Source organism: Podarcis tiliguerta (genome assembly GCF_965153285.1).
Source record: "Podarcis tiliguerta genome assembly, chromosome: 2".
Classification (NCBI taxonomy): Eukaryota; Metazoa; Chordata; class Lepidosauria; order Squamata; family Lacertidae; genus Podarcis; species Podarcis tiliguerta.
In genome coordinates, this window is record NC_139535.1 from 99,777,354 (window position 1) to 99,801,967 (window position 24,614).

The 24,614-nt window shown below is 43.7% G+C and overlaps 1 protein-coding gene and 1 long non-coding RNA gene across 2 annotated transcripts in view; one reads left to right on the forward strand and one right to left on the reverse strand.

Annotated features, from left to right (window-relative positions):
- Positions 1-5,653: 5,653 nt before the first annotated feature.
- Positions 5,654-8,134, reverse strand: LOC310671792. Its single transcript, XR_014508198.1, has 2 exons — positions 7,741-8,134; positions 5,654-7,569 (listed from the first exon to the last, which is right to left on the reverse strand). It is a non-coding gene; the product is annotated as an uncharacterized lncRNA (long non-coding RNA).
- Positions 8,135-21,114: 12,980 nt separating this feature from the next.
- CACNG1 (calcium voltage-gated channel auxiliary subunit gamma 1) overlaps positions 21,115-24,614 on the forward strand; it is a 28,069-nt gene continuing 24,569 nt past the window's right edge. Inside the window, exon 1 of the mRNA XM_083428049.1 lies at positions 21,115-21,569. Coding sequence (XP_083284175.1) covers positions 21,326-21,569 — 244 coding nt within the window. The 5' untranslated portion in view covers positions 21,115-21,325. The remainder of the gene's footprint in view (positions 21,570-24,614) is intronic.

Consider the following 24,614-nt stretch of genomic DNA (forward strand, 5'->3'; position numbering starts at 1 on the left):
TGTAATTACAATATCCATGTTTATAGATATTATTTCCTTTCCAAGCAAGAGACTGACGTAGGCTTGTCTTTCTCAAGTTTTTCTGCATTGAAATGAAAACTGACAGTGTGAAATTCAATGGATTTTTTTAAAAAAGAAAGAAAAGAAAGAAATATACAAAACATATCCTGCCAGTGGGAGTGTTTCTGTTAACATTTTAGTAGAATCTGCAAAATCACACACACACATATATTTATATCTGTGCCATTTCTTTTTCTCTATTGTCTAGTGAAAATCTTGCCCGGGTACACCAGAATTCATTTGTTGACCACTGTGTGTCTAACACGAGCAGCTATTTGTCTATGCTGTTGTTATTATTTATCGTATTTTTGAACTGCCCTTCCTCAAACAGAGACCGGAGTGATGTGCCGCATAAGAGAAATAACAAAATTAACATCAGTGATTAAAACAGATGCAAAACTAAAATACTCATAGAGTAAGACACAGGGTAACGGTAAAGGAAAAGGGACCCCTGACCATTAGGTCCAGTCATGACCGACTCTGGGGTTGCGGCGCTCATCTCACTTTATTGGCTGAGGGAGCCGGCGTACAGCTTCCGGGTCATGTGGCCAGCATGACTAAGCCACTTCTGGCGAACCAGAGCAGCGCACGGAAACGGCGTTTACCTTCCCGCCGGAGCGGTACCTATTTATCTACTTGCACATTGACATGCTTTCAAACTGCTAGGTTGGCAGGAGCAGGGACCGAGCAACGGGAGCTCACCCCGTTGCGGGGATTCGAACTGCCAACCTTCTGATCGGCAAGTCCTAGGCTCTGTGGTTTAACCCACAGCACCACCCGCGTCCCATGTCCATTAATATATGTGAGTAAAACTTAGCTGAACATCACCGATACTTTACAATGGTGTTCAGGGCAAATATTACCGTACCAGACTGAAATGACATGGGTGAATAGAAACGTCTTTAGCTGACATCTAAATCCCAACAACAAATTACATAACCTTCTTAAATTCAAAAGATTTCAATCCTAATTATCACTCAAGATGTCATGAGATGCAGCACATCCAAAACAGTCATTGCCTGATTTCCTTTTACTAGAAGGTCATTCAAATGATCAAAGGAATGTGGGTGGTTTTTTCCCAAATGGAGAAATTCTCAAAAATCCCCAAAGTTTGAACCAATGCCAACGTTTCTGGCTAAATGCTATTGTGTTGGAATTCTGGGAAACACAAAAGATTTGGCAGGTGCATGCTTCCCTTTGGGGAGAAATTGTACAATTGCAACCTTTCTGTTTCATTTGCAACAGCGCCTTTCCAATCCAATACTTGAAATAAGAGCCATTTGGGAAACCCACTTTGGTCAATCAGGGAGGTTTTAAATGATCAGCCTTGCTCCTATCTCAAAATTGCCCAACGGTGACACCGGATGGACAGGAACATTTGAAAATTTGACTTTTACATCTTTACCTTTTGTCACATGTTGAGGCGGCATTTTCTGTTCCTGACTGCATCCTGATGGTTAACTATTGCCTACAAAGGAAGGTCACAATAGTTAAAGCAGAGAAAGCAATTGCTAGGTGTTAAAATAATCTTCTGTATATTGTTAACCTGTTTAAAGTATCTTCCAGTACAGTGGTACCTCGGGTTAAGAACTTAATTCATTCTAGAGGTCCGTTCTTAACCTGAAACTGTTCTTAACCTGAAGCACCACTTTAGCTAATGGGGCCTCCCGCTGCTACCGCACTGCCGGAGCACGATTTCTGTTCTCATCCTGAAGCAAAGTTCTTAACCCGAGGTAATATTTCTGGATTAGCGGAGTCTGTAACCTGAAGCATATGTAACCTGAAGCGTATGTAACCTGAGATACCACTGTATAGATAATGCATTGTTGAAGATCCTCAGGGTTGTGAGGTTAGCAGCTGACCAATATCAAAAGAAAAGAGGAGGGGAGGAAGGCTAATTGGAAATAATAATAATAATAATAATAATAATAATAATAATAATAATTATTATTATTTATAACCCACCCATCTGGCTGAGTTTCCCCAGCCACTCTGGGCAGCTCCAGCCACTCTGGGCAACATCTGAAGGCAGCCCTGTATAAGGAAATTTTTAACATTTCATGTTTTACTGTGGTTTTATAATTTGTGGGAAGCTGTCTAGAGTGGCTGGGAAACCCAGTAAGATGATAATGGTGATTTATTGAATTTATATACTGCCCTATACCCAGGGGTCTCAGGGTGGTTCACAGAATAAAATCAAGATATAAAATACCTAATAAAAATAAAAACAACAACCCAATATCCCCCACATTTTAAAGAACACATTTTAAAGGGCATAGGATGTAACTCGCATCAACCAAAGGCCTCGTTTAAAAGGAACGTTTTTGCCTGGCACCTAAAGGTGTGTAATGAAGGAGCCAGGCAAACTTCCCTGGGGAGAGCATTCCACAGACGGGGGGCCACTGCAAAGAAGGCCCATTCTCGTGTTGCGGTATATAAAATTATTATTAACCACAAAATTCAATAAATTCTATCCTTTCTCATTTGGACAAGCTGTGGGTGATTAGTTTGATATTTGATCAAAGGACTTATGATTAACCAATATACATTTGTGTGAGTGTAGAAGACTTCAACCTCTTCTGGTAATCCTGTTACTGAAGATTGTCAGCACAGTGGCAAAACCTGGCATATAGCCTGTCACTGTCAGGTGGTCCTGCAGGACTGTTCAGATAAAGTGCAGCTCTTTGGTGGTTTTGCTTGATAATTAATTGATCAGCTTCAAGTGAATCCTGTGGTCATTGGATTGCATCTGCAGCGACAGGCAATGACATTTTTAATTTAAAAAAATACAACATGTGATGTTTTTTGAAGAAGGTTGTCAATATTCTCCCTTTCTGCACTTTGTTTTGAAATGACTTGATTCTTGGTTTGGTTTGGTTTTTCTTTTTTTGGGTTGTGAAATATTAGATTTGTTTGAGAGGTCTATTTGAAGTTGGCGTTCTTTCTCTTTAGAACATTCAACCCAGTGCCCTAAGTACACACAAGCCAAATAGTGGTCGGACTTTTAGAGACAGATTAACGTTGTGAAAGCATGTATGTATACGGTTATTATATGGGGGATCAGATGTTCTTCAGCAGCACGCCCAATCCTCCAAAATCACATCAGCCTCCAGCCCACAGTACTGGCCATGCAATTTTCAAAACTTCCTACTGCTGGTAAGAGAGCACTTCACCTGGGAAGACCCATGCCTCTCAAACAATTCTGTGAGAAACATCACACACAGGATTGATTATCAGGAAAGCCAGGGGGAGCTGGCTCATCACTCCTCAAAAATGTTCTATGCTCAAAAGCCAGCGTTTCCAGTACAACCAAAGTTAGCTGCGAGCGACTAAGTTGAGAACAAGGGAACCTGCATTAGGCACGATGACTGTTTGTTCTGCTGGTTTGAAAGGTTCTGCTGGTTTGAAAGGAAACTGGTCACAAGAATAAACTGAGCCAGATCCTCACCTCACACGTCCACACTCATGTAAGCATCCTTCCACCATGTTAGCAACATGGCTTGATATTGCAGACACCTTAGAAACCCCAAGTTCCAGGGTTCCACACTGTCTGTAAGCTTCACCCTCTCTACCTTCCATCCGCGCTCATCTCCAAATGGAACAGCATAGCCATTCATTCCAGCACATGCACATACAGCTAATGTGCCATAAAACCACGATTCATTTTGTTTTTCATTTCGTAAGGATATTTGTCTTTTTCTTGTGGTATTGTAATTGCCAGTAGTCAACTTTAAATATACAGTGGTACCTTGGTTTAAGAACAGCTTAGTTTATGAACAACTTGGATTAAGAACGCTGAAAGCCCGGAAGTAGGTGTTTTGGTTTGTGAACTTTGCCTTGGAATAAGAACATGTTTCGCTTCTTTTTGAGTGTGTTCCATTTGTAAATTGAGTACCCCGCTGCTATGGGAAAGCACGCCTTGGTTTAAGAATGCTTTGGTTTAAGAACGGACTTCCGGAACAGATTAAGTTTGTAAGGTACCACTGTATATGATTTGCATCCGATATCAGGACAAACAGAACTTTAAGTGGGCACAATTTTTACTCCATGTTTCTTATTGCGACCAGGATTTTAATAGTATTGGTTCCCTTGGACAGTGCACATTGCTACTGTCGCAGCTCTGCTGCTACTACAGTCATACCTTGGGATAAATATGCTTCAGGATAAGCGCATTACTTCTGGAGCACGTTACTGTTCACGCATGTGCAGATGGTCAAAATCACATCACGCACATGTGCGGAAGCGGCGAAACATGACCCGCGCACGCGCAGACGCACAGTCGCGTCTTACGTTCTATTTAGGATGCGAACGGGGCTCCAGAATGGATCCCGTTTGCATCCCAAGGTACCACTGTACTACTATTGAGAAAGCACCTGTGATTCGAGCAAGGTTCTTGATATTGGTTCCCTTTGCTACCAATGCTGTTGTGACATAGCGTCTCTGTAGGGATTTTGACCCAGAGAAGAGCTTTTAGATAACAGCTTCAATGCAAAAAAAGCAAAAGCCGCACAACTAGTTCCATGTACTCAGATGAGCTTTGGATGTGATTTTCAGAGGCAGGAATGCACACCCACACACCCAATCACCGGGTTCCACAGAGCAAACTAAAAGCAGTTTCCAAAGCAATCTTTGTAATGGCAACCACTGCTCAAAGGAAAGAAGTCAAAAATTCCACAGGGTATTCCTAAACCTTGACTAAACCTTTGATCCGGCTTTAGAGATACGAGCAACAATTCCCTATGCATCCTATTTCAGTAACTGGCTTGGGGGCAGGGGCTACATATCATTCCTTGGGATGCTCATAAGCATCCAAATCTTTTGCTGGACCAACCCTACCATCAGCCAGAGTGAGGTGGCCAATTCAAGCGAAAGAAGCTGGGGAGTGGAGAAGTGGTAGTGAAGTGTTAGGAGGACAGAGCTTTGTGTGTCGTGCATACAGTGGCGTAGCATGGGTTGTCAGCACCCGGGGCAAGGCAAGTAATTTGCGCCCACTAACCCATGGATTTTAGTAGGGGCAGAGAGCTGCGAGTGCGAGCGCGCCCCCCCCAGATGTTGCGCCCGGTGCGGCCGGCCCCCCCCCCTGCACCCCCCACGCTACGCCACTGCATGCATAACATGTCCTGTGCTCCCTAAACTAGCCTATGACCCTCAGATGAAGCGGAAGACCTTGTCCAGCCACTGGTGATAAACTCAAATTCCACTAAGAATCCAGCTGGCTTCTGTATGTGGAACCAGAGAGACACGCTATAGTGTCTGCCTCAGACGACGAGATATCTTGGGCTGCAGCCCATGTTAGGTAGCCAAGAGAAAGCGTGGTCTTGGTTAAACACGCTGAATAATTTCATTTCGGTCCTTAGATTTACAGTCGTTAAAAGCAAGATGATTTGTTGTCTGCTGGCCAAATCCTCTTATTTACTCCCTACCCCAGCATATGAATGATCGGATGAACCATGTTTTTTTATTCACAGCAACATCTCACACCATATTGTTGCATCAACACTCTGGGGATGTGACTCTTGATTGCAGACAGGAATGCCAGCCAGCACAAACATTTAGGGCCAGACTCCTGCATGTTTGCAGTTGGTTGGCAGTGTTTCTTTCCTTTTTTATTTCTAAAGATGTAAGGTGAAATTAGAAGGTCGGGGCTGGTTGGAGTTATGTCAAATTTTAGGTAGTGTGCCAGTCACACTGTGTTACTTATTGTCATTATTAATCATTGTAAGAATCGTGGTCATTAACCAATCTTGCCATTCCCTATTACAGTGGTACCTCGGGTTAAGAACTTAATTCCTTCCGGAGGTCCGTTCTTAACCTGAAACTGTTCTTAACCTGAAGCACCACTTTAGCTAATGGGGCCTCCCGCTGCCGCCACACGATTTCTGTTCTCATCCTGAAGCAAAGTTCTTAACCCAAGGTACTATTTCTGGGCAGCAGGTTAGCAGAGTCTGTAACCTGAAGTGTCTGTAACCTGAAGCGTCTGTAACCCGAGGTACCACTGTATTATGAAGTACTCGAGATCACAGAGAAAAAGAACACTATAGAGTTTGGTCACCCATTGGCTCTCATTGGAGGCAGAGCAGGAAGGAATGAAAATGTGCCACATGTAAAGTTAGAATCCAAAGTGAGCCAGACTTCATTTCCATTTAAAATCAGTGCAAAGTGGTTAGAATATGCTAGGGCTGGACTAGAACACCCTCAGGGGTCCTTCCAGCTCTGCAATTCTATGGTTCTATGACTGGTGCAGTCCTGGTTCAAATCCTCACTCTACCATGAAATTCACTGAGTGATGCTGGGCCCATCTGTCAGCCTAGCATAACGGTAGTGAAGATTAAATGGTGGCTGGAGGACTCTGTACTCCCACCACTCCTTGGCAGAAAGGTGGGACACAAATAATAGTCATAACCAGTGCTATTTTTCTAGAAAAAGAGGTGCCAGAACTCACCACGAACGCCTCCCATGTTCTCTTAGAATGGCAATGGCGTTCACCTGAGAGGTGCCAGAACTGACTTCCAAATGGTCATTACTATATTAAGGCCCATTTACTTTGTTGGGACCTGTGACCAATTCAGGACAATATTCAACTAAATTCTTGCACTAGTCCAAGGATTAGTGTGCCAGCACCTCTGTGCACAGGCTCTGTGCCATCCAAAACTGCTCCAGAGAGTTGGGTGAAATGCCCAGAACAGGTTTAGGGGGTTCACAGGGAGGAGAAAGGGAGAATGTTCTATTGCAGAAGTGGAAACCATTGTGCTGACAGACCGCTCAGCATAGTGCTACATTGACTACAACCCTTAATCCTGACAGAAATTACATTTCCTATACAGTGGTACCTCGGGTTAAGTACTTAATTTGTTCCGGAGGTCTGTTCTTAACCTGAAACTGTTCTTAACCTGAAGCACCACTTTAGCTAATGGGGCCTCCTGCTGCCAGTGTGCCGCAGGAGCACGATTTCTGTTCTCATCCTGAAGCAAATTTCTTAACCCGAGGTACTATTTCTGGGTTAGCGGAGTCGGTCACCTGAAGCGTATGTAACCTGAAGCGTATGTAACCCGAGGTACCACTATATAAAGGTAGTTTCTAGGCAGGAATGTGTATTTGCCAAGATGCCTGGATCATCCACTATGAAAACAAGCTGTTGTTGAGACTGTATGATAATGTATACAGTGGTACCTCAGGTTAATAACTTAATTCGTTCTGGAGGTCCGTTCTTAACCTGAAACTGTTCTTAACCTGAGGTACCACTTTAGCTAATGGGGCCTCCCGCTGCTGCCGCCAGTGCGTGATTTCTGTTCTCACCCTGAAGCAAAGTTCTTAACCCGAGGTACTATTTCTGGGTTAGCGGAGTATGTAACCTGAAGCGTATGTAACCTGACGTGTCTGTAACCCAAGGTACCACTGTACATTTCCCTAAGCGGAAAATTGCATCGGGGTGGGGCAGGGGTTGATGTCATGTGTGAAGCAGTCCTAAGGAGAATTGTACACCATGATCCATTTTGTGAACCCAATGCTCTCATACAGCCAGTGGCGTAGCGTGGGTTGTCAGCACCCGGGGGAAGGCAAGTAATTTGCACCCCCTAACCCGTGGATTTGCGCCCCCTAACCCGTGGATTTGCGCCCCCTAACCCCCAGATGTTGCGCCCGGTGCGGACGGCCCCTCCTGCACCCCCCACGCTACGCCACTGCATACAGCACATCTGGCACCAAGGTGCCGGGGACAACTGCAACATTGATAGAAACAGGCTGGGCACAGCTTTCTACTGCTAGCATGTGGATGTCCCAGGGCATTTGCTTATTTATACCCCACATTTCAGTCTGTGCCACATGGCAGTCAAAACCAGCAGCAAGCGCATCAGCCACATAGGTGTGGTCGAAAGGAGCACCAAGTTGCATTGCGTTCCGCATTTTTCTGTTGCATCAGATTATTGGGGAGATTCCTCTATTGTTCTTCCTGTCATGTTATCCACAAGGGCTAATCTGTTGTTTCCCCAAAGGCTAGTTTCCTTTCCAAGTTCTGGTGTGCTGTTTTCAAAGTGCTTCGGGGATTCCCCCCCCCCCATCCCCAATATAACCACAATGTGTGTACTGTGCTTATTTTTTAAATAAACATATTTTAAAATGTATTTTTGTCTCTCTGTGTGTGTGTGAAAGATCAGATATTTAAATAGCAAAATTGTTTGAAGCTGGGCAACTCTGTGTGGCAAATTTCTGGCAAAGAAAGTGTTGACTCTCTCCCCCACCCCCACCCCCACCCCATTTCGCTTTTCCAGGGTCCCTTTAAGAAGGGACATTTTAAAGCAGTTGATTTTTCATCCCAAAGTAACCTTCGCTCTTACCCGATCAGTTCCAGTCAGCATGGCTGTCCAGAACGAATCTGATTTTCAGCTTGTCGGGTCATGAAAATTAAGACAAAGTATCTCCATATCTCAGCACCCACCCATTTCCCCCTCACAGTTTGTTGCTTGGACTATTTTTAGCTTCAGCATGTGCCTATGAGACAGGATGGATGGATGGAGGTTTAGCCTCAGTGGCACTCAGTAGGCACATGAAACCTTTTTAATCCAGTTGTTTGCTTCCCTGAGCAGCCTGCCACCACTAATTCACAGAACAAATCACAGAGGTGGAAAATTCAAAGGTCATGGAGTAGAAGCACCTCACAGTCACGCAGGAAGAACCAATCACCAGTCTCAGCTCACTTCTTCCTTCCAGACCATAAGTTGCATGGATCTAAGATCAGCCCAGACCCTTCAAGGGTCCCTATTTTCCAGGGACAGTCCCGGATTTACAGAAGCCGTCCCAGTTTATGATTTGACCCCGGAATGTCCCACTTTTCCTCAAGACGTCCCTATTTTCATCGTAGAAATGTCAGAGGGTGTGGAGTTACGCAACCCCTGAGCCAAAGAGGTAAGTAACTACACAACAACCTTTAGAAGACATCTGAAGGCAGCCCTTTTATCGGGAAGTTTTCAATGCTTAATGTTTTAGTATGTTTTTATATATGTTGGAAGCCACCCAAAGTGGCTGGAGCAACCCAGTCAGATGGGTGGCATACAAACAATACTATTTATTATTATTATTATTATTATTATTATTATTATTATTATTATACAGGACGTCCCTATTTACATCAGAGAAATGTTGGCAGTGTGGGATGTAATCCACTGGGAGCAGTCAAATACAACATTCACTGTTTTCCTAGAGTGGACATGCAAGGGAATGTTTGGTCCAGCCAGTCGAAACTTCCTGTTCCTCTTGGCCTGGAGCATCTTTCCTTGCATGTGACTAGTGGGTAGGGATGACCTTTCCAGACCTGGTAAAAGGACAAGGCATGTTGCCACTCTCTCTCTTTTCCATCTTCCTTTCGTCCTGTGAACTGCTGGACTGCTAGTCACTAGGTAAATCTCCCTTATGGGGTAAACCTGTTTGTATATGTTTGAAACTTTAAGCCTAAAGCCTGACTTCAAGGATCATCACACTGTGCTCTGCCTGATCATGAGTAAACTTCCTTTTTATTGCTTATGAATAAGACTGTGGTCTCTTTATTCTTTTAGGAGGCATTCAAGGGGTCTTACCAGGAAAATATTAGAACACATTTCAATCTGGACAAGCCCGATTGAATTGCGTATTGTCTTAAGAAACTCACACAAGTTTGCAACTAGTTTGCTGTTGTGCAAAGGGGAATGCACTCTGCTAAGAAAAAGAACTTGCTAACGCAAGTTAGGAAGGATATTAATAAACCATGCATCTTCTCCTGCCACATTGAAAATTCTCACAGGAGGGTGCGTCAGTCTGCTTAGATTCTAAGCACCAGCACGCTTTCTGAATGGGGTCGGTAGGTGGAATTCAAAATCACACTATGATGGATTTTATACCTGCGCAAGCACTGCAGCTTGCCAGACGGAAGTATCCTGCCTCTCTGCCCACACACCCTTCCGGCGGTTCTTCCAACTCCCCTCCCCAAGTCAAGGAAAGCCCTTGCATAGGGCTTCTGCTGGCAGAGCTCATTAGATGAATTCCCCCCCCCCCCCCAGTAAATTCAGTAGGTATTAATCCCAGGTAAATATGGAAGGGAATGTTGCCATGCAGCCTCTAAATTATTTACTCCAGTCTCAAAGTCAGCAGGAGTGGAGCGATTCCAGAGTAAGTGGATTGCTGATTGCTGTCTTGGACATGCACTTACCTTTCGGCATGTGTTTAAACCATTTAATGAATTGGACTTGCCCAGAAGAATATTTGCAAATACTGAGAGAATTCACAGCAGGTCATTAATTTCCTGCGAGACGGAGCAAAGGGCTGGGATTTGGCCTAAGACATCTCATTTAGCATTTTCTTCAGGAGAGAAACATAATTGCATGTCACACGCACAGCTGTTAAAGTTCAACTAATTATATCCCCCCTCCATGCTTCCCAACAGGTACTCATTAACCGTATGTTTATATTTGACGAGGTATTGATTTTTAAGTGCAAGCACTTGCCAATAAGAAAAAGGCAGCCGCCGGAACATTAAACTGTCATTTGCTAGTGAAAGCTTTCCAAGAGATCAGCAGCTGCCATTGTCTTCCTTCTCTTGGCTTGTTTACACTTCAGAATAGTACAGTGGTACCTCAGGTTAAATACGCTTCAGGTTACAGACTCCGCTAACCCAGAAATAGTACCTCGGATTAAGAACTTTGCTTCAGGATGAGAACAGAAATCGTGCTGCGGTGGCACAGCGGCACCGGGAGACACCATTAGTTAAAGTGGTACCTCAGGTTAAGAACCGTTTCCAGTTAAGAATGGACCTCCAGAATGAATTACATTATTAACCCGAGGTACCACTGTAAAAGCAGAGACATCACCTTGCCAACAAAGGTCCGTATAGTTAAAGCCATGGTTTTCCCAGTAGTGATGTATGGAAGTGAGAGCTGGACCATAAAGAAGGCTGATCGCCGAAGAATTGATGCTTTTGAATTATGGTGCTGGAGGAGACTCTTGAGAGTCCCATGGTCTGCAAGAAGATCAAACCTATTCATTCTTAAGTAAATCAACCCTGAGTGCTCACTGGAAGGACAGATCCTGAAGCTGAGGCTCCAATACTTTGGTCACCTCATGAGAAGACTCACTGGAAAAGACCCTGATGTTGGGAAAGATGGAGGGCACAAGGAGAAGGGGACGACAGAGGAGGAGATGGTTGGACAGTGTTCTTGAAGCTACAAACATGAGTCTGACCAAACTGCGGGAGGCAGTGGAAGACAGGAGTGCCTGGCATGCTCTGGTCCATGGGGTCACGAAGAGTCGGACACGACTAAACTACTAAACAACAACAACCAATGTAAAGTTGTTTTGTTTGTTTGTTTTTGCTTCTGTTACAGGGTGGGAACCTCTTCTTTCCCTCGAGAGCCATATTAAGTCTTTTGGGTAGGGCAGAAGCTAGCAATGGGGAGTGGGAGCAAAGCCAAAAGTAGATGGGGCCATGTCCATTTCTCTCTCTTTCCGGCATCCCCATCTCCATCCCTCACTCCCCCTCTCCGCCTCCGCAATATGCAAGGAGTTGCAAAAGCAAAAACTGAGGATCTGGCTAGAAGAAAGCAACTTGTTTTTGAAAAGGCAAGCTCTCCACTTTCCATCTTTCATATACGGACTGTCCTGTTGTACAAATGGCTGTCCCAAGAACAGTCTTCAAACGGCAGCAGAGAGCCTCCACCAGGAATGTGGACAGGTAGCGCATAGTTTACATGTGATGGTGGTGCTCCATGTGGAACAATGGTACAATTGGTGGAAAACCTGTAGAAGGACAGATGACATCTTGGGACAGCCCCATGGCTGTCATGGCAGCCATGAAGTCCTGAACTCCTCCAGACAAGGTGGCCTCAGCAGGAATGCTGACTTCCCCCACAAACCAGCATCATGGTGAAATAAAAAAAATAAGGTCTTATATATATAATAAATGTTCATAAATGTACCAAGCAAACACGTACATAAATATATAAGCCACATGTCTGACAAAGCGCAGGAAAACAGCCATGAAGCCATTTTGGCTCCCAAACTGACCAAATGTTTTCTCTGCAAAGTCAAAGGAAAATGGAAAAGCCTCCCCATTGTCTTTTCCTTCACAGATCCTGTCCTAAGGGTATGTCTGTGTATGAATAGGGTGAGCCTGTGACCTGGCTCAGGAACTAAGTATTTATCATTACAAAAGACTGGCAAGGCTCCTCAGGGTATCCAATCAAGTGAGCATTAACAGGTAACCCGCCAGACAGGAGGTAAACAATGCACTCAGATTTCTGTTGTAGACCACCCCTTTCTGTGATGTATGTATGATATTTCTGGGGGTGGTCTTGGACTCCAGGGTGGGCAATTTAAAATGTCTGTATAAGGGTGGGCACACCTGGGTTCTGGGTCCTCCTCCTTCTCCTGCGTGTGAAGGGGGCACCCTGTTGCAACAGTTCAATAAAGATCAGACTTAGGAGCTGCTTTGCTTCTCAATATTCTCTGGTTGGCCTCTGTTCTCTTCTCTGACCGATGGACTCTATACGGGCTCTTGTGTCCCCCATAAGGGAATAAGGGCAGATTTTCATTTATTACAATGGGAATAGTTAGGACTAGGTGACAGGCCATATCTTATCAGCTCAGGAAGGGAGACTACTGTGCAGCAGAGCAAGGAACATGGAAGTATGGTGGCTACAAATTAAATAAATCCCCTTCCCACTTCACACCAATTGTCTCTTTCATGAAATATTATTATATGATGAATACAGGAACTATGAGCAACAGGAGAACTTAAAGATTATAGTAGTGTTGTTATAAGAGATAGCAGATAGGGTTCAGCAGAAGGAGAAATATAAACCCCGCGGAAAAGAGGGTGGGAAGTCAACAAAAATAACAAAGAAAAAATGTATTGAAATGTATGTGTTGCATTTTTGGAAAACTTAATAAAAATACGATTTAAAAATTGTGTCTTCCATGGAGGTGAAATCTCTGGAGTTTGCTGCGTAATTATATACACTACGCAGATGCATCATTTGAGGGAAAACATTTATTAACTTTAATAACAAGTGATGCCCACTAAAGACTGGCAGAAGAAGAAAATTACTCAGAACTCTGTGGCTTAGAACTGCGGCAGTACAAAGCACAGTATTACATCCGTTTGCATTAATTCCAAAAGGATTGAAGTCCCAGAAAGCAACACTTAAAAGAACTCAGTGCATCTGAAATTGAATTAATTTCACACGTACCCCAGGTAATTTATTCCGATACAGAAGGAAATCTTGGGCGGGGTCCCTGCATTGTTTGGGGCACTCATTCTGCCATACCAAATAATGTAGTCAAGCCCATTGAGACTGCAAGAGCTGATCAGGAACTGCTAGCATGATTGTTTGCCGGTAATGGAGAAGGCGCTGACACCAGCCACAGCTGGAAGGAATAACTTACGGTGTAACTGGTAAGACGTAATTAAACTAAAAGCAGATTCACTGGCAGCCTATTTTTCAAATGCTGAAAGCTTGCTTGAGAGCAGGCGCGCTGTGCCTGCAATCGCAACACACATTAACACTGGTGTGCCTTGACTTGCGAGGAACCTGAGCGCTTCCAGCATCAAGGACCGTTAAAGCAGAATGAGCAGGAATGTGGCTCATAAAACCGACTGATGTCTAGAAAAATTTAACAAGAGGCTAGTTCAAAAGGAAATATCATTAAATCTTTAATGCGTTCTTGTTCTGCTTCAGACTCTGCTCCCTTTAGGGTTCCCCCACCCTCCGCTTCAGCTTCCATGAAAACTCTTAGCTGCAGTTAAGAAAAAGAAAAAACAGGAATGTAAGCTGCCATAATCTCTCTCCATGTTTATCTGACATGATTCCATTTTTATGCCTCGAAAGGCAAGGGGCTGTTCAGCCACTGGAAACATCCGTTTTTTTAGCTAGGGGGCAACAGATTGTATATGCATTCATGGCCATCAAGAGAAAGGCCTAAGCGAGATATAATATAGGCTACCCCAAGCCCTGGTAGAACTGGCACGTCACCACAGTGGAACTGGGCAAGGCCCATTTGCAGCATGAGCTAATTGGGATCAGAGTTTTGGGGCTACAGTGCAAGTTACACAGCAGCAGAGGGTCATAAGAACTGGGCAAATAAAAGCCCCTACAAATAGGCTTAAAAACCCCCAAAGAAACTATAATCCCAGTTTACAAATTGAGATATCTAGCAAATAAACATTTTGCCTGGGGACAACACAAAAATACATATAACTGTCAAATTAATCTAGGAACTTGCATGGCGAGAGGTAGGGGGAAAATCATTTTCATTAGCTGTGTCGCAAAGGCCAGGACCATTCCCCCCACCCTCCTCACATGGAGAAGAAACACTTAGAACTTTTATGTAAATATGCATTGAAAAGCACTGGGGAAATGTGAATTTCACAAGTGCACACAATTGTAGTCTGGACTTTTCATGCTTCCTTGAAAATAAAAATCCACACCAAACAGGACAGGGTGGAGCTCATATTAAGAAACAGGGTGGAACTGGGCTGCTCACCCAACCTCTGCTCAAAAGGAGAAGTGCTAAGAAGTTTAGAACTCTTCAACATGGAAATCAGACGGGTGGGAAAGGGACTATTACATATTTCCTGAGATCATAATAAAAACTATGTGACAGCATTCCTTATGAAGCATCTGTCCGTCCTTCATTCTAACTTTCATTTGAAATACTTATGGGGAGGAAATAGATACTTGAAACAGAGTGTTTCCAGGAATCCTCTGAGAGCTGGCATTCCCATTCCCACTGACTGTGATGGGAATGAGCATCCGCTGCCAAACTATGCTAGGGTTCTTCTGATATTTGAAACTGGACTTTTCAAGACCCCATGGTGCAATCAAAATGGCTTAGTCTCCAGCTTGGCTTTGCAAACTCCAACACGACTTGGTATCCATTGAAGACCATCATGTATATAGAATACTTATTTATATATATAAAGGCTGGGGAATATCAAACTTAGCAATTTATTTTGAGGCACCCCGGCTATGCCATTCGACTCACTTCATATTGAAGGATGAAGGCGTCCAATAAACTCACCTAGAAAGAGCCCGATGGATTCACCTAGGAAATCACATCTCCATTGTTCGAAAACAGGTCTAATTGGCTGCATAAAGTGGATAAGAGATTCACTAGAACAATGTTAAAAATCTGGGTAACAAGGAAAGAGAAGCTAGCTCCAGCAGTATCTCTTCTGATGCCCTTAAAACATCTTTCTGATTTTTATAACACATGCAGAATCCATGGCTTTGAAGGCTGGAGCAGCCAGGGTCTCTGTAGGTTGATAGATTTATACATAGTGGTAGTCCTCTAATGGAATGACAGCAGAAAACAAAATTACAAGGTATCTCCATGCTTTTGTTATTGCGGAGAAAGCTTGTTTCTTTCTTAAATAAATACACTACTGAACAACTGGTCTTAAGAGATCTAACAATTTGGGGAAATAGCCTGCTAATGAACATAGCAAATGATAAGGGACAAGTATGCTGGAGGAGACACTTGAGAGTCCCATAGACTGCAAGAAGATCAAACCTGCAAGAAGAAGATTCTGAAGGAAATCAACCCTGAGTGCTCACTGGAAGGACAAATCATGAAGCTAAGGCTCCAATACTTTGGCCACCTCATGAGAAGAGAAGACTCCCTGGAAAAGACCCTGATGTTAGGGAAGAAGAAGAAGAAGAAGAAGAAGAAGAAGAAGAAGAAGAAGAAGAAGAGGAGTTTGGATTTGATATCCCGCCTTTAACTCCCTTTAAGGAGTCTCAAAGCAGCTAACATTCTCCTTTCCCTTCCTCCCCCATAACAAACACTCTGTGAGGTGAGTGGGGCTGAGAGACTTCAAAGAAGTGTGACTGGCCCAAGGTCACCCAGCAGCTGCATGTGGAGGAGCAGAGACGCGAACCCTGTTCCCCAGATTACGAGACTACCGCTCTTAACCACTACACCAGACTTGTGATTGAGGGCACAAGGCGAAGGGGATGACAGAGGACAAGATGGTTGGACAGTGTTCTCAAAGCTACTAACATGAGTTTGACCAAACTGCGGGAGGCAGTGGAAGACAGAAGTGCCTGGCATGCTGTGGTCCACGGGGTCATGACGAGTCGGACACGACTAAACGAGTAAACAACAATATCTTTATTATACAAGGTTGTATTGAACATAGTTAAAAATGTTTGGGGAAAGGACATTGAGTGTGAAACAAAGGAGAAACAATAGTTAATGGCTGTGGTTCAAACCCCCATTTAAGAAGACTCAAAAGCAAAGTGTGCATTCCCCCTCTTTGTTTTTAGTGTTCTTTTTGCAGGGGTTTGCAGGGGTTCTTTTTGTAGAGCGGGGGAGAATCTTGGTTGTTCCACGAAGCCAGTCTCATTCAGTTTAACAAGAGGGCTTAAAATATTGAACAAACCTGTCTGGAATGGCAGGCAAGCTGAAAATCAGATTTCAGCCAAGTGTGAATGGAAAATATCTAAATTATTTAATCTCTAGAAAATTAGGATTGATGAAAGATGTGCCAACTCAACCTCGTCAAAGGAAACACTGCTGGGACCACTGTCAGAAAAGTGAAGCTCTGACAGATTGTGAAGGTGCTGTCTTTTTAGGTGCCTTTAAAAAACAGGGGGCTGGCTTCAGTTGCAAACTTGTGCTAACCCTTAGACAATATGCCGTGGAAAGAAGAAAGAGAGACGAAACTAAATATTTCTGGCACCTTGTGCTAAGCTTCATGTGTTTACCAAGTTTCACTAATGCAGAAAGTGAAGGTGGATTTTTGCTCTGTATAACAGTGACAAATCCTGACTCCTAAACTTAGATTGAGTGTCTTGGAGGGATTTGATGCTTGCCCCAAAAGAAACAGGGTCTGTACAAGGCTACACAATTGAAAGCAGGAGTCTGAAATGCTTTGTGGCGCCTGGGTGATTCAGACATCAAAGAGATACTGCAGACAGGTGTCTACTAAAAGCAAAATTGTGTCTCCAAGCACAAGCAGTGCAGTGTGCAGGGGAAGACAGAGCAACGACAGCTCTAGCTTGTGATAAGAGGGAAAGAATTTACAAAGCCCTCCAATCCCTGTGTTTTGGGAACAAAAGCAGTTTTACAAGAGCAAAACATATGTCTCTAAGGTTAAGGAAGATACCAAGATGGGAAGGGTAGAGGTTGGATGGAGAGCTCTATTGGTCAAGATTCTAAACAGAAGGTATGGTTTTACCCAGCAAGTGAATCCATTTTAGTTCTCCCCAGCTCAAAATCAACTTTAAATATGCCCGGTACAAACATCCCTAGACTTATTTGTCTGCAATTTGGCAGGTTTCTTATGCAGAGGCACCTCTCTCATGCCTCCAATTTCCAGACCAATTACCCATGAAACACTAGGGCAGATTCAGCAATTGCTTTTTACACCCCATAAAACTGTAAAGGCTGCCCTCGTGAGAAAATCATTCTAGCTATCCTTCTGCAATTTGGCAGGATGCATGCTGTCAGAAGGAGTGACCTTGCATGGAAATTTCATCTACCCCAAAATTAAAAAAATAAATAAAAATTATACATGTTTCCCCTTTACAAAAACAGCTTTTGAAGATCCCCAACACAAAAGCCCCTGGACCTATCTGCCTGCAACTTGGCAGGCTTTATCCAGTCTGGAGGGGCCACCTGTCACCTCAAGTGAGAGATAAACAGCTCACTTCAAGAAAGAGATGTGCACTCCTGGGAATGGGCCAATGTACACATTCCATACATGAATCACATGAATCCCATAGTACAGATGACAGTGCCAATTAGCTGATTTGTGACAGGGAGCACATGGCAAAACAAATATCCCTAAATGATGCTAGTTAGTAAACCAAAAGAACGTGGAAATCTCTCAATTGTTGCAGGCCAATCTGGTCAGTGTGGAAATGATTTGTTGTTGTTGTTGCTGTTGTTTAGTCGTTTAGTCATGTCTGACTCTTCGTGACCCTATGGACCAGAGCACGCCAGGCACTCCTGTCTTCCACTGCCTCCCGCAGCTTGGTCAAACTCATGCTGGTAGCTTCTTGCAGTCCATGGGACTCTCAAGACTCTCCTCCAGCATACTTGTCCCTTTGGCGATCAGCCTTCTTTATGGTCCAGCTCATAAAATGATTTAATTGTTTTCAAATCAGTCATAGAGTCAGCAAAATCCACCCATTGAGTTGTCCTACGGGAATTTTTATTAAGTCTTTGTGGCTTCAGTAATGAAGGAAAAATCACAAATGCCAACAGCTCACAACTAAAGCGTCAGATTAAAACCTGGATAATCTCACACATGAACGTAACTCTGTCTTTAAACCAGTTTCCCCCAAAAACTGTACCTAGGAAACTTGCAGAGTGTATACCCCTTACTGTTTTGGATTGTATTGTTACAAAACTCCAGGTGATTCCTTCTGGAATAAGTTAAAATGTATTACTAAACAATTTGTAATGAGTTATTTTACACAGTTTGGGAATATAAACAAATATTTTGAGCAAGCACATTATTACCTTTGGTACAATTGGAAAATACAAACATATCCCTTCTTGGCCTCCACACCGTACCCCAGAGATGTTCTCTTAATCTCTGCTCATCAGCTAAAGTTTTCTGTTGATATAATCATTCTAGCATATCTCAGTGCCTCCTGTGTGACATTTGTAGATTTAAGAACGACTTCTGAAAGCATACTGGGTGTTGTAAGAGAGAAAGCTACCACCCTAAGTAGGGCAAAATGCCTTTCCAAGACAGAGTATGGGAAATTGCAGTCAAATATAACTAGCAAGCTTAGGGCTAGTTAATGCATGAAGGGGTTAAGACCACAGCATGGTATTCCTAGACTCAGTTAGGTCACACCCTCTCACCTCCAGGGAAGAAGGAAGTGAAGCTTCCTTTGCTCATTCTCTTCCAGCAGGTGAAGCTGACCTGGCAACATGTCTGGGCTTGATCACTTCAAGCCCAGACCACACGTTCAGAAACATTTTTCTGTATTTTGTAAGCCCAATATTTCTGCCTGTGTTCTTTTTGCTGCTGCATGGAATAACACATGGATCTGACCTTTGGAGTTTGTAAGTAAAGCATTTTACCTTACTAATGATGTGGTCTATTCACTGTGAGAGAGATAAAAAGGGAAAGTGCTGTAAGCAGACGAAACAGAATATAAAAGGTTTTTATTTAAAAGCTTATAATTCCCATGCTTCACTGTCACTACATATTTTGTAATTTTAAAGCTCTGTTGGGGCTCTCTTACTGGAGAATGCGTTTAGCCCCACACCTTGGATCTAGGAATCCAACCAATTCTTTTATTAACGAACTCGCATGGGATATCTATTTTCCACCCCACACAGAGCCCACCTTGTGACTCATAGCAGGAGTTTGAGTTATGAAATGGGAACAGTTTTCCCTGTCTTGTGGAAAGCTCTTAGATCATCAAGGCAATTTCTCACAATTTGCGTGACATCTTTTCTGTGAGTGAGATGTGGGGGGGAGATACGCTTGCTGCGATTAAGCTTTTTCTTCTTCTTTGTACCTTTTCCTTCCTTTTATCTAAAATCACAGTCACCTCAGCCAACACTTCATGCTTTCTTATGTGTACTGAAAGCATAATCCAACTGAAATGAAAGAGCTGAGTCATAGGCATTGTTGCTTTCTACAGCAGTCTTGGTGGTGTGAGAATGGTGGGGTCCTGTCCCCCCCTCCCCCGTTACTATTTATCCTGCACTAGATGGAGATGGAAATTAACTGGCTTATTTGATGTTTAATTGTGGTGATAATTATATACAGTGGTACCTCAGGTTAAGTACTTAATTCATTCCAGAGGTCCGTTCTTAACCTGAAACTGTTCTTAACCTGAAGCACCACTTTAGCCAATGGGGCCTCCTGCTGCCGCCGCACTGCCGGATTTCTGTTCTCACCCTGAAGCAGAGTTCTTAACCCGAGGTACTATTTCTGGGTTAGCGGAGTCTGTAACCTGAAGCGTATGTAACCTGAAGCGTATGTAACCCAAGGTACCACTGTATTTCATTTACATACTAACTTACTACTTTTATATACCACCTTTCATCCAAGGCAGTTTACAATTTGTACTACTAAAACAAACAAAAGAGCACAAACTATCGAACAATAGAGTTTTCTCACGAATGATATGCACTCTCTGGTTTGGGCTTCTCCTCTACTGCCTCCCCTCAGGCTCTTAAGAAGGTGAGGGTGGGATCACCCAAGCAATTCCTTCAGGACACTGACAGTAACTTTAGGAGGTACCGTATTTTTCACTCTATAGAACGCACTTTTTCCCCTTCAAAAATGAAGGGGAAATGTGTGTGCGTCCTATGGAGCGAAGACGCCATAGCCCCGCGACCCTCTCCTGGCTGGAGAGGTGATGCGCGGCTATGGCAGGAGCCTCTTTAGCCGCGCGCCACCTCTCCAGCCGGGAGAGTGCGCACGGGGCTAAAGAAGCCATAGAAGCTTTCCACTGCTCCCCGACCTGCTCTTTGGGGCTGGTGGTGGGCTTCCCATGTGACTGACATTTGTGGCAACCCCTAAAGAGAAGGAGACCTGAGTAGGGCGGGCGGGACCTGAGCACAACCCCACATTTTGCACAACGTCTTGGGGAAGGGCAATGGAGCTATGCAGACTTGCAGCAGTTAGGGGATTTCCAATATCTTTCATGACTCACTGCTGCTCCCTACGAATACCAGAAGCACAATAAACTGCGCAAAAATTAGCATGTGCGCATACATACACACACACACAAGAGTCCACCATTTGAATGCAGGTTCCTAGTGCTGAATATGAATTAAATTGACCGAGAAGCATTATATGATATAAATCTTAGTAGTAGTAGTAATAATCCATTAGCACAGAGTGTATGCGTCATCCTGGCACAGAGCTGCAGAGGTGGCTATTCATTGCACAAGTCAGCTTCAAGTCAGCCTGTGGAATTCGCAACACAAATCCCAGCAGGCATGGGGCCGTAACCTGAGCAGAGCCACTTACTTCACTCATTCTGTGCATTAATAGAAGCCTCACTCACACCAGCCAGTCTAGTCATCTAACCCCCTGATATATCTCAACAGCTGTAGGTATGGCTGGCAGCCTGTCTTTCCCAGCCCCCAACTTGCTCCACTTTGGCATCGCAGGGCTGACATTTCAAAATGCTTTCAGACACCAAGACTTTGGAACACTCCTCAGATATAACTCAGTCTTCCTTGCCATTGGCAGCTGACAATCCAGAAGTAAGCAGTAGCCGCAGCATTAACTAAGCATCTAGGCATAAGTTTTCCAAGCATGGCTGAAGGCAAGACTTGCAAAGTCCGGGTGACTTTTGCTATTATTTTGATAGGCGTCGCTTTAATGTTTACAGCCGTGGTGACAGATCACTGGGCTGTGCTGAGTCCTAAGGTGGAGGAGTACAATGCTACTTGCGAGGCGGCTCACTTTGGACTATGGCGGATCTGTACAAAGCGGATCTTCATGAAAGAAAATGAGACGGACAAGGAGAAGGGTTGTGGGCCAATAAGCCTGCCAGGAGGTATGTGTCTCTGTTCACTAAATAACCACCTTGACAAAGCATTGTAGACTATATTACAACATCGAGCCAGATACGTTTTAGAAAGTTAAACAGCTTTCTGGGGAAATGGAATCAGAACCACCTCTTTTCTTTCCAAATTAGCCCAGTCATTCTCTTCATGCTTCCTTGAAATTCAATCTGCTGCTTTGGCATATATTGTATAAATCCTTACTCCCATGTTCCCTTTATTTTTGTAAACCACTATGAGGTCATTTACAATCTAGCGGTGTATAAATTTTTATTAAACAAACAAACAAATTGCAAAGGGAAATCAGTAGGGGAGGCAGAAGATAAGAGATATTTTCTCCTGGTTCTTTGGTAGTATGAATTCAGTGAATCTAGTCTTACAGAGCTGGCATAAATCCTTATTCAAAAGATTATAACAAGGGGTTGGTCTCCGTAAAAACTCCAGTATATCAAACCCAGCACGGGAGACGAAGAACAATGTCAAAGGTACAAAGTTAACCTATACTTAGAAGTTAACATCAATAAGTTTTATTACATAGCAGGAAAACACAGGACCATAAGCCATGGATCATTTCACTGCAGGATAACCATTCAATTTAACAAGCAAAACTTAACTGCATCGCTGGAAATAATTGCAGTGAACTCCATACACGCTTCTGAATGCATGATTGTAGAGAGCATCATGGATACAAAACATAAACAGTAGTATAGCCATCAACTTTTAGTGATGATTTTAATGTTTTGAATTTTTTGGAAACCGCTTAGAGGTTTTAGAACTGTCAAGTGGTATATAAATTTTGTTAAAGAAATAAAATATAGCAATGAGGTATGTAGTATCACCCCCTAAATGGGTACTCACAAACTTCATATATTGCTACTCTTGACTTGCCTTCTCAAGATGGACAACAAGCTTGGTCAATGCATTCATGTGGAAGGGGGAATTGCAGCAGCCTCTTCTCCCTGCTCCCACATGCATTTGTCCATGTTCTGAATAGTTTCTACATATGTTCAATGGTTATGTGCATAGAAATGTTGTGTGGTCGTATGTAGAAGCTGGTGTCTGCATTCCTTTGTTGTGTGGGTTCTGTCTGAATCTTTTATGTTTGGCTTATGTCAAAGATGGAGTTGTTTCATACAGCTTTCAAGGCTGCCATTGGACCCTTTACTGAATGACTTTTGTTGAAAGAAAACACGGGCATGCAGTCCTGTTAGTTCTCCTGGACCTCTCAGTTGCTTTTAACATCATCTGCCCTGGTATCTTCTTCTGGAGAGGAGTGGGAGGCACTGTTTGACAGTGATTCCATTCCTACTCAGGTGACCATTTCCAGAAGATGATCCTGGGAGATCACTGCTCAACCCTTTGGCAGTTGCTACGTCCTATTCTTTCTGTTTAACATCTATATGCAACCAGAGGGAGAAGTCATCCAGAGACTTAGCCTAGGTGTCACCAGTGCGTGGAGGTCACCCGTTCTTATCTCTTTTTCACAAGGTATGGCTGTGCATGAGTGTGGTAATGGACTGGATGAGGACCAACAAACCAAGACTCAATCCAGGTTGATGCTTTACCCACCCAGGTGAACAATGTTCAGCCTCTTCCAGATGGGAGTTGTGCTTCCTCTAAAGCAGGGTTTCCTAAACTTGGGTCTCCAGCAGTTCTTGGGCTACAGCTCCCATCTTCCCTAGCTAGCAGGACCAGTGGTCAGGGATGATGGGAACTGTAGTCCAAAAACCGGTGGAGATCCAAGTTTGGGAAACCCAGCTCTAAAGCACGGGTAGGGAACCTCTACTCCACAGTCCAAACCTGGTCCACCAATTTTGCTTCTAAGGCCATTTTCTCCAAACTATGTCCACCTGTTCCACACCTGACATCGTATGTTGGGCAGGTAGATATGGAGTCCCCAAAGAAAGCAGGATTGGACATCAGCTGCAAACACTGACAGGCCAATCACCTGACATCATTATGACATCAAGGTGCTGCCCACATGTCAAAGTTGGCCCATGAGGTGGGGTGCGGAGATAAATATCTAGCCCACTGGGCAAAAGTGTTCCCCACCCCTGTCATTAATAGTTTGATAACAGGTTACCCAAAAGACCTCCTTCTCCTGTAGGTAGAAGTTTAAATATCCTCTTTGAAAGCCCTGCTCTGGGTGTCCTCACTGAATTAAGTCCTCACTTAATTAAGTGAGGTGGGCAACCATCAGTGAGAAAGCCATTTCAGTAGTGGCACCTGGTTATTGTTGGAACAGCCTTGCCAGGGAAGCTCACCTAGCCATAGTTCAGTGGTCTTTTCAGCAACTTCCTAGTCACCCACACATTGTAAATAACTTGCAACCTCTGCTTTTGCTTTTAAATTATGGGGTTAAGGTGAATTCCATTTTGTTGCATTTAGGTACCCCCTCGCCATTCTAAAAGTTTTATGTTTTACTTTACTTTTTTTATTATTATTATTCATTGTATGTCACCCAGAGAACTGGCCAACATACAAATGCCATTGATAAATAAGGCTTCCACTCCTTTTGTGCCTTTGTGAATTCATTTTCTCAATTCGCTGTCTGGAAGGAATGAAGGGCTCTCTGACGTTCAGCTGCATCTGAGCAGCGGTGTTGAAGCAGAATGAATATAGATGCTATGGTTTCTGGAAACAGGGGCCAAGGAAGCATTGCCCCGATGGCAGTCTGTGCATGATGGGAAACGATACCACGCTATGGGAAAATATTGTGAAAAGAGAAGCCTAGAAATTTGGGGGTGCGTCAGGAAGTGGGATTTTCAAGCACTGGGTAAGGCGATTGCATGCAAAGGAAAAGCTTCCTTTTCCTTTAATGGAAGTGTAGGAAAGATTATTTCAGCAGGTGTGTGTATCTTTTACCCATGCATCACAAGCTGCTACACCTGCCAAGACTCCCTCTCCTACACAACTATAAAAGGTGCCAAAGCTCTGTCTTCCTTCTGCATCAGGGATTGTAAAGTGTTTTGCTCAGGGCCATGACAACGTAGATGCAGGCCTTTACATAGCCTCTTGGAAGCTGGAACATGTGATCC